Below are 13,973 nucleotides of genomic sequence, written 5' to 3'. Positions count from 1 at the left end.
GCATCCTGTCAGAGAGGCTCCCTCTTGGTGGATGTTTTCAACCATCTTGATCTTGTCTGCCTCGCCCCGACTTTCCTCTCGGACTCTACTCATACCTACACCCACTTGGACCTCTCGATCTGTTCTACCACTCTTGCTTGTCGGTTCGAGTGGTATGTCCTTTCTGACACCTGTTCGAGTGACCATTTCCCCTGTGTCGTTCGTCTCCTGCACCACACCCCATCCCCACGTCCCTTGAGCTGGAACATATTGAAAGCTGACTGGGGACTTTACTCCTCCCTGGCGACCTTTCCGGACCAAGATTTTCTCAGCTGTGACAGTCAGGTTGAATACCTCACGGCTGTTATCATCAATGCTGCCAAACGTTCCATTCCTCATGCTACATTTTCTTCACGTCGCATTTCTGTCCCCTGGTGGAATGAGGCTTGCAGAGACGCTATCCATGCTCGAAGACGTGCTTTACGTACCTTTCGCCGCTATCCTACACTGGCAAATTGTATTAATTACAAACGTCTCCGAGCGCAATGTCGTCGAGTCATCAAAGGCAGCAAAAAAGCTTGTTGGGCCTCTTTCACAAGCTCCTTTAACAGTTTTACTCCCTCTTCTTTCGTCTAGGGTGGCCTGCGCCGGCTGTTGGGCATTAAGGCCCACTCCTCGATACCTGGCCTGACTTCAGGTAATGAGGTACTTGTGGATCCTGTGGATGTCTCCAATGCTTTCGGCCGCTTTTTCGCGGGGGTTTCAAGCTCCGCCCATTACCACCTTGCCTTCCTTCCCAGAAAAGAGGCAGAAGAGGCTCGGCAACCTTCCTTCCACTCGCTGAATCTGGAAGATTATAATGCCCCCTTTACCATGCGGGAACTCGAACGTGCACTTGCACTGTCCCGGTCCTCTGCTCCGGGGCCAGATGCCATTCACGTTCAGATGCTGATACACCTTTCTATGGCAGGCAAATGCTTTCTCCTTTGTACCTATAACTGCGTCTGGACCGAAGGTCAGGTCCGCATGCGTTGGCATCAGGCCGTCGTTGTTCCCACACCCAAACCCGGGAAGGATAGACACCTTCCTTCTAGTTACCACCCAATTTCTCTTACAAGCTGTGTCTGTAAGGTGATGGAGCGCATGGTTATCGCTCGGTTGGTTTGGATTCTTGAATCTCGACGGCTACTTACTAATGTTCAATGCGGCTTTCGTCAACGCCGCTCCGCTGTTGACCACCTTGTGACCTTGTCGATGTTCATCATGAACAACTTCTTGTGAAAGCACCAAACGGTAGCTGTGTTCTTAGATTTGGAGAAGGCTTACGATACCTGTTGGAGAGGAGGTATCCTCCGCACGATGTACAGGTGGGGCCTACGTGGTCGCCTGCCCCTTTTTATTGATTCATTTTTAACAGATCGAATGTTTAGGGTACATGTGGGTTCCATATTGTCAGACGAAGTGCTTCAGGGCTCCGTTTTGAGCGTAGCCCTTTTTGCCATAGCGATCAATTCAATTATGGATTGCATTCCCCCTAATGTCTCCGGCTCTCTTTTTTTGATGACTTCGCGATCTACTGCAGTGCCCGGAGAACATGCCTCCTGGAGCGCTGCCTTCAGCATTGTCTTGACAGCCGCTACTCATGGAGTGTGGCTAATGGCTTCCGGTTCTCTGAAGAGAAGATGGTTTGCATCAACTTTTGGCGATATAAAGCATTCCTTCCACCATCGTTACATCTCGGTCCCGTTGTTCTCCCCTTCGTGGAGATAACGAAGTTTTTAGGGCTCACACTGGACAGGAAACTTTGTTGGTCTCCACATGCCTCTTATTTGGCTGCCCGTTGTACACGTTCTCTTAATGTCCTCCGTGTTCTTAGTGGTTCATCTTGGGGAGCGGATCGCACTGTCCTGCTTCGATTATATCGGTCCATAGTCCGATCAAAGCTGGATTATGGGAGCCTCGTCTGCTCGGCCATCCCTCTTATGCCACCTCAACTCCATCCATCATCAGGGGTTACGTCTTGCAACCAGAGCATTCTATACCAGTCCCGTCAAGAGTCTTTATGCTGAAGCTGCCGAATTACCATTGACCTACCGGCGCGACGTACTGCTTTGTCGGTATGCCTGCCGGCTGTCATCAATGCCCGACCACCCCTCTTATCAGTCCTTCTTCGACGATTCTCTCGACCATCAGTATGGTTTGTATGTCTCTGCCCTGCTGCCCCCTGGAGTCCGGTTTCGTCGCCTGCTTCGACAATGGGATTTTGCCCTCCCTACCACCTTCAGAGAGGGTGAGAGCCCGACTCCACCTTGGCTCCAGGCTCGTTCACATTCATCTTGACCTCCGCTCGCTCCCGAAGGAGTCTATTCCGGATGCAGTGTATTGCTCACGGTTTGTCGAACTTCGGCCACGACTCGCCAATAACACCTTTATTTACACTGATGGCTCCAAAACTGACGATGGTGTCAGCTGTGCCTTTGTCGTCGGGGACGTCACATTTAAATACCGGCTCCTCGACCAGTATTCCAGCTTTACGGCCGAGCTTTTTGCTCTCTCTCAGGCTGTTCAATATGTCCACCACCATTCTCCGTATGTACTCTGCTCTGATTCACTTAGTGCTCTTCAGAGCCTTGGAGCTCCATGTCCGGTCCATCCCTTGGTGCAACGGATCGAGCAATTTCTCCATTCTTTTGCTGATGATGGCTCTCCTGTTACCTTTATGTGGGTTCCAGGCCATGTAGGAGCTGCTGATGCTGCAGCCAAGGCTGCAATCGTCTACCTCGACCAGCCTCCCTTTGTGTCCCATCATCTGACATTAGTGGGGTTGTTTGTAAGAGGTTTGTGTCATTATGGTGGGACACTTGGTTGTCACATCAAGAAAATAAGCTCCGGGCCATAAAACCATTCCCAACAGCTTGGACAACCTCCTCCTGACCATCTCGGCGAGAGGAGGTCATTTTGGCCAGGTTGCGGATTGGGCATTGCCGGTTTAGCCACTGCTACCTGCTATCCGGTGACCCCACCCCGCGGTGCTCTTGTGGTAATGCATTGACAGTCCGCCATGTTTTATTGTCATGTCCCCGTTTTAATGAATCTTGTGTTGTCCTGTCTGTGCCCTCTAATCTACAGGAAATTTTAGCTGAGGATGCTCGAGCAGCTGCTCGTGTTCTTCGTTTTATGACTTTGACGGACTTATCCAAAGACCTCTAACTCTTTTATTTATTTTATCTGCGTCCTTGTAAGAACTTTCTGGTGCCCCCCCCCCCCTCCCCGCCGCCCCCGAGTATCCCGGATTATACGTGCACGTACATTTGTGACTGGGCGCTAATGACCTCAGTAGTTGAGCGCCCTAAAACCCCACCAAAAAAAAAAAAAAAAAAAAAAAAAAACTCTTGCTGTTTGTGCGAATTTTGTAATGGTGTGTCAATAGTTTACATTTATCGTTTTTTAGTAATGTTCCCATTTCTTCAGGGATTCTCCCCACCATTCATTATTTAATGATCTGAGCCGATGTTATATCTTCTATTAACTGAGACATGTTGGAACAATTTACTTACTCTTTTTATAAGATATAATTAATGATGTGTTTCTGACCTTAAGCCTATCAAATGAAATTAAATGGTTCTGTAGTATTATTGGGCAGTGGACCCTCTATGGAGTTGGAGTAGTAGTAGATTGATGTTTAACGCCCTGTCGACAACAAGGTCATGAGAGAAGCAGCACAGGCTTGGAATAGGGAAGGAGGGGGATGTGCCCTTTCAAAGGAACCATCCCAGCATTTGTCAGCAGCGATTTAGGGAAATCACAGAAAACCTAAGTCAGAATGGCCAGATGTAGGTTTTTATGGCGTTGTTTATCCACCTAGTGCAGGTCTTTATTTGATGTCACTTCAGCAACTTGTGTGTCTATGATGATAACACAACACCCAGTCCCTGGGCAGCTAAAATTTCTGACCTGGCCAGGAATTGAAGCCGAGCCTCCTGCATGACAATGAGCTGTGCTGACCACTCAACTACAGAGTCAGACTAGCCTACCATATGTATAGGTGTTAGGATTTATGTTTAAAACTGGATTTTCAGTTGTACCTGTTTTCAAACTGTCTGTGTCATGTCAGTAACATTGATCGTTGGTTCTCAGTGCACTTATAGGTTATTTCCCTTCGATGCTTTGAGCTCGCTTTTAGTTAGATGATCATTCATGTTGATGACATTTTGCAGATGTGAGAAGAAGTCGTGTTACTGATAAATCTTGAAACTGTTACTGCGCAACAAAAATACACAACCTAATGACCCCTATAGTGAGGGTAACTTAAAATTCTCTGCTTGCAGACTTTCTTGCACCATACTTTTTTCAGCGCTTTTTATCAAGTCACGTGGCATTTTAAGTAAGGCCCTTGACACTCTTTCCAGTGTAACGGGATTCAAATACTGCTACTCCCATAGAGGTTGTTTTTCTATGCATAGGTGAAACGCTGGGATGGCTTCTTCGAAATGTTCATTGTTCTCCACCCTTGCACCTTTACTGTGTAACACAAGATTAAATGTGCTGCACAGTCTATGTTAGGAAGGGTAAAATTAGTTTTGTCCACCCTTACACTACCAAAGAAGCACCTTTCAGCACATGAATGAGGTTTATTTTTGTTTTTTCAGACTTTATAATTGTGGCTTAAGAATGTTAAGCCAAATGCTTTAAGCTGGGCAATCAACTTAAAATTGTAGGTCAGTATGTATTAGGAAATGTTAAGTTCCGTAATATTGTTTCATATGTTCTCAGATTTTAAATGAATTTGATTACAAATTGCTCACTTGTAATTTTTCTGAGATGACAAAGAATAGGATTAAGCGTGATGTGTAATAGGGAAATCTGAACAGGAGGTTGGTCGTCGAGGCCGCAAACGTGGCCGGAGGGAAGAATACTGGGATGTTTGGGACTGTGAGCAACTCAAGCGCTCTGCTGCTGTGGAATGCCTCATGTCTGCTTCTGATCAGGTATAAGACTTAGGTTTGATTCAAAGCCCTTTTTTTTTTTTACTGAGATAACAGAAGCTTGAGTTGACACATTTGTTTTGTATCTTTTGGTGTGGCTATCTTGTTTTCTGTTGCCTGCTTTTCGCACTTGCCTGTAGTAACATGGCTGCTATTACATTGAAGCTTTCTGTTTGTCATTTTTTGTTTGTAACAGTAATTCATGCTGAAAAGAAATTGTAGTAGTTTGAAATTTTAGCTGTTGAACACGTGATTTCTTGCCTGAAAGAAAGGTGATGCATGAAACTTCTATGAATGTGTGTACAGAACTTAGTATTTTTTTCTCATCCGACTGTCTGTTACATATGACCTTTTGTCTCTAATTGCGTTAAAAACATTTAAGGTACTGAAATGTCATAGTATTTACTTTTGTGTTATAATGTGTTACTGTAACAAACTAGGCAACACTTGGGTATTCATAGATGATTTCCAACCATTTTTTGCCATGTTCATAACCTTGGTAAAGAGATTCCATAAAGGCTTTTTATGCATTTGAAACTTGGATACACATTACTATTTCTTTGTAAAGTCTACTAAAGGTGGTATTAGATACACTAACTTCAAACCAAGTAACAACTTTTTATTCGTTAAAATGGGCAAACACTTGAAGTTTTATGTTATTGTATAGCCCAATCAGTCAAATTTTGTCGGTTAAAACCCTTACACGTATGTCAAGTCACAATTGCACACATATATATTCACAAATGCATATGTTATATTTGGTGACAGTGCTGATAATGGAGTTTTTGAATGACTTAAAACCAACGTAATTATCATAGTCATCCTTGATGTCGTGTAATTTAGTCATTCTAATATGAATGCTTTACTAACACCGTGGACAACGGCAGCTGCTTGATTGTAGAATATGCTCATTGTTAACATTAAAATCTGAATTCTCTGTAGAACCAAGGGCACTCAAGATAATGATTTAAAAGTCAATGTTATACAGGTTTTTAAGAGTGTCTGAACTGAAACTTTTTATGGCTACTTAAAGACTCCATTCATCTACCAAAATTTTAAAAATGCTCCGTATCCAGAGGTCTAGTGCATTCACCACCCCCCACCTGCTCATAAACTGCTATATGGGTGCTCTTGTGTAGAACTATCCTGTGAGGATCAAATAGGTCTACTAACATCATGGTACAAAAAGCTTGTAATTTCCTGTTACTCATTTGAACTTGATTATCTGAAAATCAATGGATTGACTAATACTTGCTTGTCCTGAACTTGGGAGAATTACTTATTTATTAGCAGATAAATAAAGAGCTCACAGTAGGAGTTGTGGTCTTAGTGTATTGTTATTGCTGTATACTACAAGAAATGAGGAGAAATTTTTAGCGTTTTCTGTGCAGTTCAATGTAGAAAGCTTTTAATGTAAGCAAAGTGTCGAATGTAACTGCATAATACATAACATTTCCCCTGTTTATGGGAATAATTTTTTAAATGTTTCGTAAGAACAGTACCCATTGTTGGATCATAAAAAGCTACCATAGAATCTTAAGATTGTAGTTTTTAATATACAGATTCTTCAGTCATATCATACAGGTAGTTTCTCTATGAAACAGTGCTCAAGTCTCTTTTGCAGTTAAAATTTGTTAGGCAGAATGTTGGGGCCAAATAGAATGGTGAATCTTAACATTGCCTAGAATCTGCTGAAAAATGGAGAAAACAACTAGTCTTAAGGAGAATGAGAATATAGGAAAACAATGGTGCTGTTGAACAGAGCTCTAAAAATTATTCATAAAGCTAAAGGAACACCACAGAAGGAAAGTTTTAGTTAATAGACGTACTTTTCAATGTTGTAGAGATGGAAAAACTTTTTCTTAAACTTTTCATGTTGAATAAACTTGCATTAAAATAGTTTTCATTTTCTGTTTAGTGTAGAGGTGTTCAGAATGCTTTCCATATTGTTATAAGCAAAATCATACCTGCTTTTGTGCACTTTGAGTATCATGAAGCAGGACCTTGCATCTGGGAGCAAACAGCGTGTTTAACAAATTTTCTTTACCATATCACGTGCTATGGACACTGTTGATACATAATGGCTTAAATATGTCACCAAAAGATATAATAAAGTGAAGTTAAAACTGGTGACTGGTGGTAGACTCACTGACCTTTGTCTACCAATTTCTGTACCAGAAAAAAATTGTATGAAGGTATGCCTAATCATCAAGGAAAAGTTTACTGGTCATGCATCTTGCTGCATCCATGTTGCTAGTGAACATATTCTAATCTAGTAGCTCCATCAGTGTGTGACAGAGAAATTCATAGTAATATTCATCATATGATTATTCATCGATATAGGAAGATCTGACGACATTTATCATGAATCAATCAACACTTCAATGCTCTGTATGTGCTGGTTTGTTTGTCTTGTTGACACGGGAAGTAGGTGTTTTCTTCTGACCAGCAATAAGCACTTTGAATATTTACATCACCAATAAATTGTAAAATGGTTTTACGATTCCACAGTATGGCAGTCATAGAGTTATGGTTTTACTTTAAAACTATGTGCAGAAGCCAATTTTGGCATGGGAATATCTTAGTTTATTGCCTGATGAATATGGATGTGATACCGACATAAGCTACTATCATCTAGAATTATCCAGGTGGCATTTCTGTTGACACTGGAATCGTCTCTGTTCTCTATTAGAGTATGTTTGTGGAGACATTGTGTGCTGGTTGCATCTGACCACTATTCCTAATCCATGACTCCAGTCGTCAAGAAACTTGTGATCTATATGGATGATACTGATACCATTCTACAGAAGCATGGTATGTTCTTAGTTGATTATTGCAACATCATTTGAGTCTCATAAGCATATCAGATATTCTTCGTTAGTTTGTGCCATTACTGATAGAATAGCATAAACTGAAAATCACAACAGTAACCATTGAAAGTGTACTTGGAAAAATCTAGTGGAAATGAAAATTTTGCTAGCTAGTGTAAGCAGTTCCCACTCGATTTGCTTGAGTGGAGGGGCACATTGCCTGGCTGCCTTCAGAACTGCAAGAATCGTTAGGTTCCATTTGCTAATGTAGTATTCAGTTTGCTTACTTCACGTTCCAGTGGCTTCCAGACAGTATAAGGTTTGCTATTGTATTTACCTTCATTCGCCTATATTTTGTTTTACGTCAAAAATATAACACTTAGTTACTGGGGAAAGAATGCGTATATGTTTGAGCTTAAGGCACCCTGTATGTAGATTCCATGTAAATCCCACATATGTTGTTTGTTGTCTGCGGTTAACTACTGACATAAACACAAACAGTAGTGTCAAATTTTTACATGTAAAAAGTGAAAGAAGTAAGCATGCATGACAAGGACCAAATGTATTCACCGAATTTACATATCTTACATATAACAACGCGACAAGGCAGTTTCTTATTTCTTTTGCATGTGTCACTACTCCTGAAATACTTTACTCCTCTCTCTTTTGATAATCTTTCTGACTTGATTTCGTAGATGTGAGAACTGAACTACTTATTTAAATTTTTGACAAATTATTTTGCATTTCTTAATTTGTGTGAATCAATAAACACTTAAGGAAATAGAGAGAATTGCCTTTAAAATCAGTGTTTATAAAATCCATTTTTGTACAAGAAGCTTGCTGTCAGATTGCAAGATCGACATTGTGAAATTTCTTTCTTAACTGGTAAAATTTCTGGTAAACATACATGGAGTGAAATATGTTGTGTGGATGTAATTGGCATCAATGCGTAAGTTTCAGTACATATTTTTGCTAAATGCAGTAAACAGTATAATAGTTACAGAAATGGAGAATTATCATGCCATACCGCCAGTAACATAAAAGAACAAGAAGTTGAACTAAACTGGGAGAATGTCAAGAGTGAGTCCAAAAAATTCATATTCATAGATTTTAAAAGGTCATATGAACTGTGGACCGTGCCATCTGTGGGGTGGCTTCCGTGCCTCGGTGATGCAGATAGCCCTGCCTTAAGTGCAACCACAGTGGAGGGGTATCTGTTGAGAGGCCAGACAAATGAGTGGTTCCTGAAGAGGGGCAGCAGCCTTTTGAGTAGGTGCAGGGGACGATTGACTTATCTGTCCATGTAACATCAACCAAAACAGTTGTTGTGTGCTGGTACTGCGAACGACTGAAAGCTGTGGGAATCTACAGCCATATTATTTCCCGAGGGCATGCGCCTCTACTGCGTGGTTAAATGGTGGTCTCGTCCTCTTGCACAAAACATTCCGGAAGTAAAATAATCCCCCATTAAACTCTCCCAGTGGGGACTACTCAGGATGACGCTGTTATCAGGAGAAACAAAACGGGCATTCTACGGATCGGAGCTTATAATGTTAGATGCCTTAACCGAGCAGGTAGGTTAGATATTAGAAAACTTAAAAAGAGAAATGGGTAGGTAGGTTAAAGTTACTAATAGTGGGAATTAGTGAAGTTTGGTGGCAGTAGGAACAGGACTTGTGGTCAGGTGAATAAAGGGTTAACAGTCAAATAGAGGTAATGCAGGAATGGGTTCAATAATGAATAAGAAAATGGGAATGTGGGTAAGCTACTGTGAACAGCATATTGAACACATTCGCCTACCAAAATAGTACATGTTAATATGCCAACTAGCTCTGCAGTGATGAAGAGATTGAAGAAAATGTATGGTGAGATAAAAGAAATTGTTCAGACAGTTAAAGGAAATGAAAATTTCATTGCATTGGTGGACTGTAATTCAATAATAGGAAAAGGATGAGAAGGAAAAATAGGTGAAAATGGACTGGGGGAAAGGAATGGAAAAAAAAAAGAAGCCACCTGGTAGACTTTTTCACAGAGCATAATTCAATCATCGCTAACACTTTGTTTAAGAATCATAAAAAAGATTGTATACGTGGAAGAGACCTGGAGACACTGGAAGGTTTCAGATTAATTATATAATGGTGAGATGGAGATTAGGAACCAGATTTTAAATTCTAAGACATTTCCAGGGGCAGATGTGGACTCTTGCCTCAATTTTTTGGTTATGAACTGTAGATTAAAACTTGAAAAAATTCAAAAAAGATAGGAAATTAAAGAGATGGGATCTGGATAAATCAAAAGAAGCAGAGGTTGTTGAGAGTCTCAGGAACTGCTTTAGGCAACAGCTGACTAAAACGGGGGAAGGGATTCAGTAGAAGATGAATGGGTAGCTTTACGAGATGAAATAGTGAAGCCAGCATAGAATCAAATAGGTAAAAAGACAAGGCTTAGTAGAAATTCATGGATAACATAGTAGATATTGAATTCAGTTGACGAAAGAAGAAAATTTAAAAAGGCAGCAAATGAAGCAGGTGGAAGGGAATAAAAACACTTAAAAATGAGGTTGACAGGAAGTGCAAAATGCCTAAGCAGGAATGGCAAGAGGACAAATGTAAGAATTTAGAAACATTTATCACTAGGAGGAAGAAAGACACTTCCTACAGGAAAATTAAAGAGACCTTTGCAGAAAAAAAGAAGCAACTGTATGAATATGAAGGGCTCAAATGGAAAACCAGTGTTAAGTAAAGAAGGGAGATGGGCAAAATACCCCCGGACAAAGAAGTAGTGAGTAATTCCAATTCCAAAGAAAGCAGTTGCTAACAGATGTAAAAATTACTGAACTAAGAGTTTAATAATTCTTGGTTGCAAAACACTAACATGGATTATTTACTGAAGAATGGGAAAACTGTTAAAAGCCGGCCTCGGGGAAGGTCAGTTTGGCTTCCGGAGAAATGTAGGAACACATAAGGCAATACTGACCCTATAACCTTATCTTAGAAAATAGGTGAAGGAAAGGCAAACCTATGTTTATAGCATTTGTAGACTTTAGATAACTGTTTTGACAATGTTCACAGGAATACTCCCTCTCCAATTCTGAAGGTAGTAGAGGTAAAATACAGGGAGTGAAAGGCCATTTACAATTTGTGCAGAAAGCAGACAGTATTTGTAATAGATGATGGGGTATGAAAGGGAAGCAGTAGTTGAGAAGGGGGTGAGACAGGGTTGTAGCCTATCCCCTATGTTATTTAAGCTGTACATTGAACAAGCAGTAAAAGAAACCAAAGAAAAATTTGGAATAGGAATTAAAGTCCAGGGAGAAGAAATAAAAACTTCGATATTTGCCGATGACATTGTAATTCTGTTAGACAGCAAAGGGGCTTTGAAGAGCAGTTGAATGGAATGTACAGTATTTTGAAAGAAAAATTGAAGATGAATATCAATAAAAACAAAACCAGAATAATGGAATGTAGTCAAATTAAATAAGGTGATGCTCAAATTTGTAATGCTGGCTAAGACTTTTAAAAAATCTGACGGCTAGATTAAAGCCACTACATCTTTGTAAAAATGTGGGACGTAACAGGAGGACAGAAGACAGATATCAACAGTGCAGTAAGCTATCAATCTAGTTTTTGCTGGCATGCAGATCTATAAGAAATAATTTTATTTATTGCCACAGGGAGTACTGTGTGTGGTTAAAATTACATAGGTGCAACAACAAATTAAAGAGAATTAAATTTGGGGGGAATTGCATTGACAAGAATCAAATTGAATAGAAGTTGGGTTCTGTGCACTATATGCAATTGCTTTGCATTTAAATGCTTTTTGGCTAAAGTAGTGTTTTCATATGTGCTATTATGCTTGCTGTGAGAATGTTTGAAATCATTTTACATAAAATGTTAGAAACAATTACCTGCATCAGTGACTTTTTGGTTAATATCCACTGTGTTTTTGAGCATTTGTGCTGTAATCTTCAGTTGGATACAGTTGTTTACATTTGTAGTACTGCTTCATACAACCATTCATCTGCTTTGCATGTTATTTTTATATAAAATACTTACTTCACTGGTTATTGAGATTATGGCTGTGAATCCTACCTTGTGCTGAACGCTGGGGAGCTCTTGACTGTGTTTGCTCCATTCATCAGCCTGGCCATACCCCTTTTACTTCATTTTTATTATCTTTCATGTGTTCCTCAAACATGAGATTGATTACCTCACAGTTTGGACACTTGATCTTACATACGCACATACATATATTCAAAAAAGAAAGATGATGAGACTTACCAAACAAAAGCGCTGGCAGGTCGATAGACACACAAAATTCTAGCTTTCGCAACCAATGGTTGCCTCGTCAGGAAAGAGGGAAGGAGAGGGAAAGACGAAAGGATTTGGGTTTTAAGGGAGAGGGTAAGGAGTCATTCCAATCCCGGGAACGGAAAGACTTACCTTAGGGGGAAAAAAGGACAGGTATACACTCGCGCGCACACACACACATATCCATGGTCCCTTAAAACCCAAATCCTTTCGTCTTTCCCTCTCCTTCCCTCTTTCCTGACGAGGCAACCGTTGGTTGCGAAAGCTAGAATTTTGTGTGTTTGTGTGTCTATCGACCTGCCAGCGCTTTTGTTTGGTAAGTCTCATCATCTTTCTTTTTAGATATTTTTTTTCCCCGTGGAATGTTTCCCTCTATTATATTCATACATATATTCATGTATACCACCAGTATGGCAATGAATCTTACATTATAAACATAACAAAATTACTCGGACAGGTTGTTCCAGTAAGCTACAGTTTGCATTTCATTATCACACACAGCTTAATACCCCTGAATGCATACAAGAGCAGAAACCTTCCAGAGATTGTAAAGACGAAGATATGCATAGCCGTGCAAGTCAAAGAGCAATGCATTACTATGCAAATATAAGGATAATATGATAAGGTGAATAGTGGCAGTCATTTAAACAGTTCAACAGATACAGTTAGTATGTGTATAGATGTGAATTTTTTTCATTTCGTACATAAATATAGTTTTTTCATATAGAAACATAAACGTCATTTTTCATTATTTTAATGATGAATCAGTGAACTTCATTTGTCTTATGCAGAGGAATGTCCAGTAACAAGCTGATGTCAATCACCGAGTGTGCTAACAAAGCTTTTGTAAGTCAGTCACCTCTGTCTCAGTGTTTTTTTTGTTCAAGGATTTGTGCCCATGGTTCATGTCATGTATGTAGATTTCTTAACCCTTCCCATCAATTTATTTTGTGGCTTTGGTTTAATGTATGTGGTACTGTAAAATATTATCAGTATTGTCATATGAGTGCTCTGTATTGAATGTGTGGTAGTAGTCATAAATTTGCTGAGTAGGTTGCACCTGAATGGATTGGTACGTTCTTAAAATAATGTCAGAAAGCTTTGACCAGTTGTAATGCAGCTGTAAGGGTATACTACCTAAATACCCTTCCTAACTAGGAGTAATACTTGTGAACATATTGGACCCCCAAAAATATTGCAGTGAAAATTGTATAAGCATACATAGTGAAATAGTATTATAGGAGCAAGTTTATCCTTGCAGTTCAATGGAATAACATAATATTATTATGTTATATAGGTTTTAAAAATGATTAAAAATGGTACTTTGCTGTCAGTGCATTGTTACAACACTTCTATACCAAGTCACGTTTTACCAGAAATGCAGACAGCTGTGAATGGTGGTAATGTTTCAGTACAGGTGGAAACTTAAATTTAATTACTCTGTTAATTTCTTATAAAAGTTTTCCATCTTGAATTTAAAAATAGAGGTCATTATTGGATACTACATTACTTTCAGGTGTTGAAACTTGCACTTTGTGGCAATAGGAGATGGGTGTTGCACTCACTGTTACAATGTTTAAGGCTTACAGTAGACAATTCAAAACATTAATTTAAATTGTAAGTTATTTACTGTTCTTTCCCTTTTTTCCAGAAATTTGGAATTGAGAAACTGGTTGATGAACTTTGTGCAAAATTAAAGGAAATACAGAGCGAAGGTAAGTGTGAAAGATTAGTTTATTTGGCCCCAGTTCCATGAAAGTCATGGTTTCTTATAGATTTATATTCTTTTATTAGGTGAGAACCATAATCACTCCACTCCATCCTTGCCTTCAGTCAGTGAGCCTCAATCACAATCACCAAGTGATCTAGTGCAGAAGTAAGGAAAATAT

The 13,973-nt window shown here is 39.9% G+C and overlaps 1 protein-coding gene across 2 annotated transcripts in view; it reads left to right on the top strand.

Moving 5' to 3' along the window:
• LOC126088972 (uncharacterized) overlaps positions 1-13,973 on the top strand; it is a 97,999-nt gene that overhangs the window by 43,765 nt on the left and 40,261 nt on the right. The window contains exons 4-6 of one of the 2 annotated variants that reach the window (XM_049906874.1): positions 4,851-4,967; positions 13,736-13,799; positions 13,879-13,960. In XM_049906874.1, the coding sequence (XP_049762831.1) occupies positions 4,851-4,967; positions 13,736-13,799; positions 13,879-13,960 (263 nt within the window). The remainder of the gene's footprint in view (positions 1-4,850; positions 4,968-13,735; positions 13,800-13,878; positions 13,961-13,973) is intronic. The other variant, XM_049906875.1, reaches the window with a different exon arrangement.

This window comes from Schistocerca cancellata, chromosome 1 (assembly GCF_023864275.1).
Source record: "Schistocerca cancellata isolate TAMUIC-IGC-003103 chromosome 1, iqSchCanc2.1, whole genome shotgun sequence".
NCBI lineage: Eukaryota > Metazoa > Arthropoda > Insecta > Orthoptera > Acrididae > Schistocerca > Schistocerca cancellata.
This window is presented reverse-complemented; position numbering and strand designations above follow the sequence as displayed.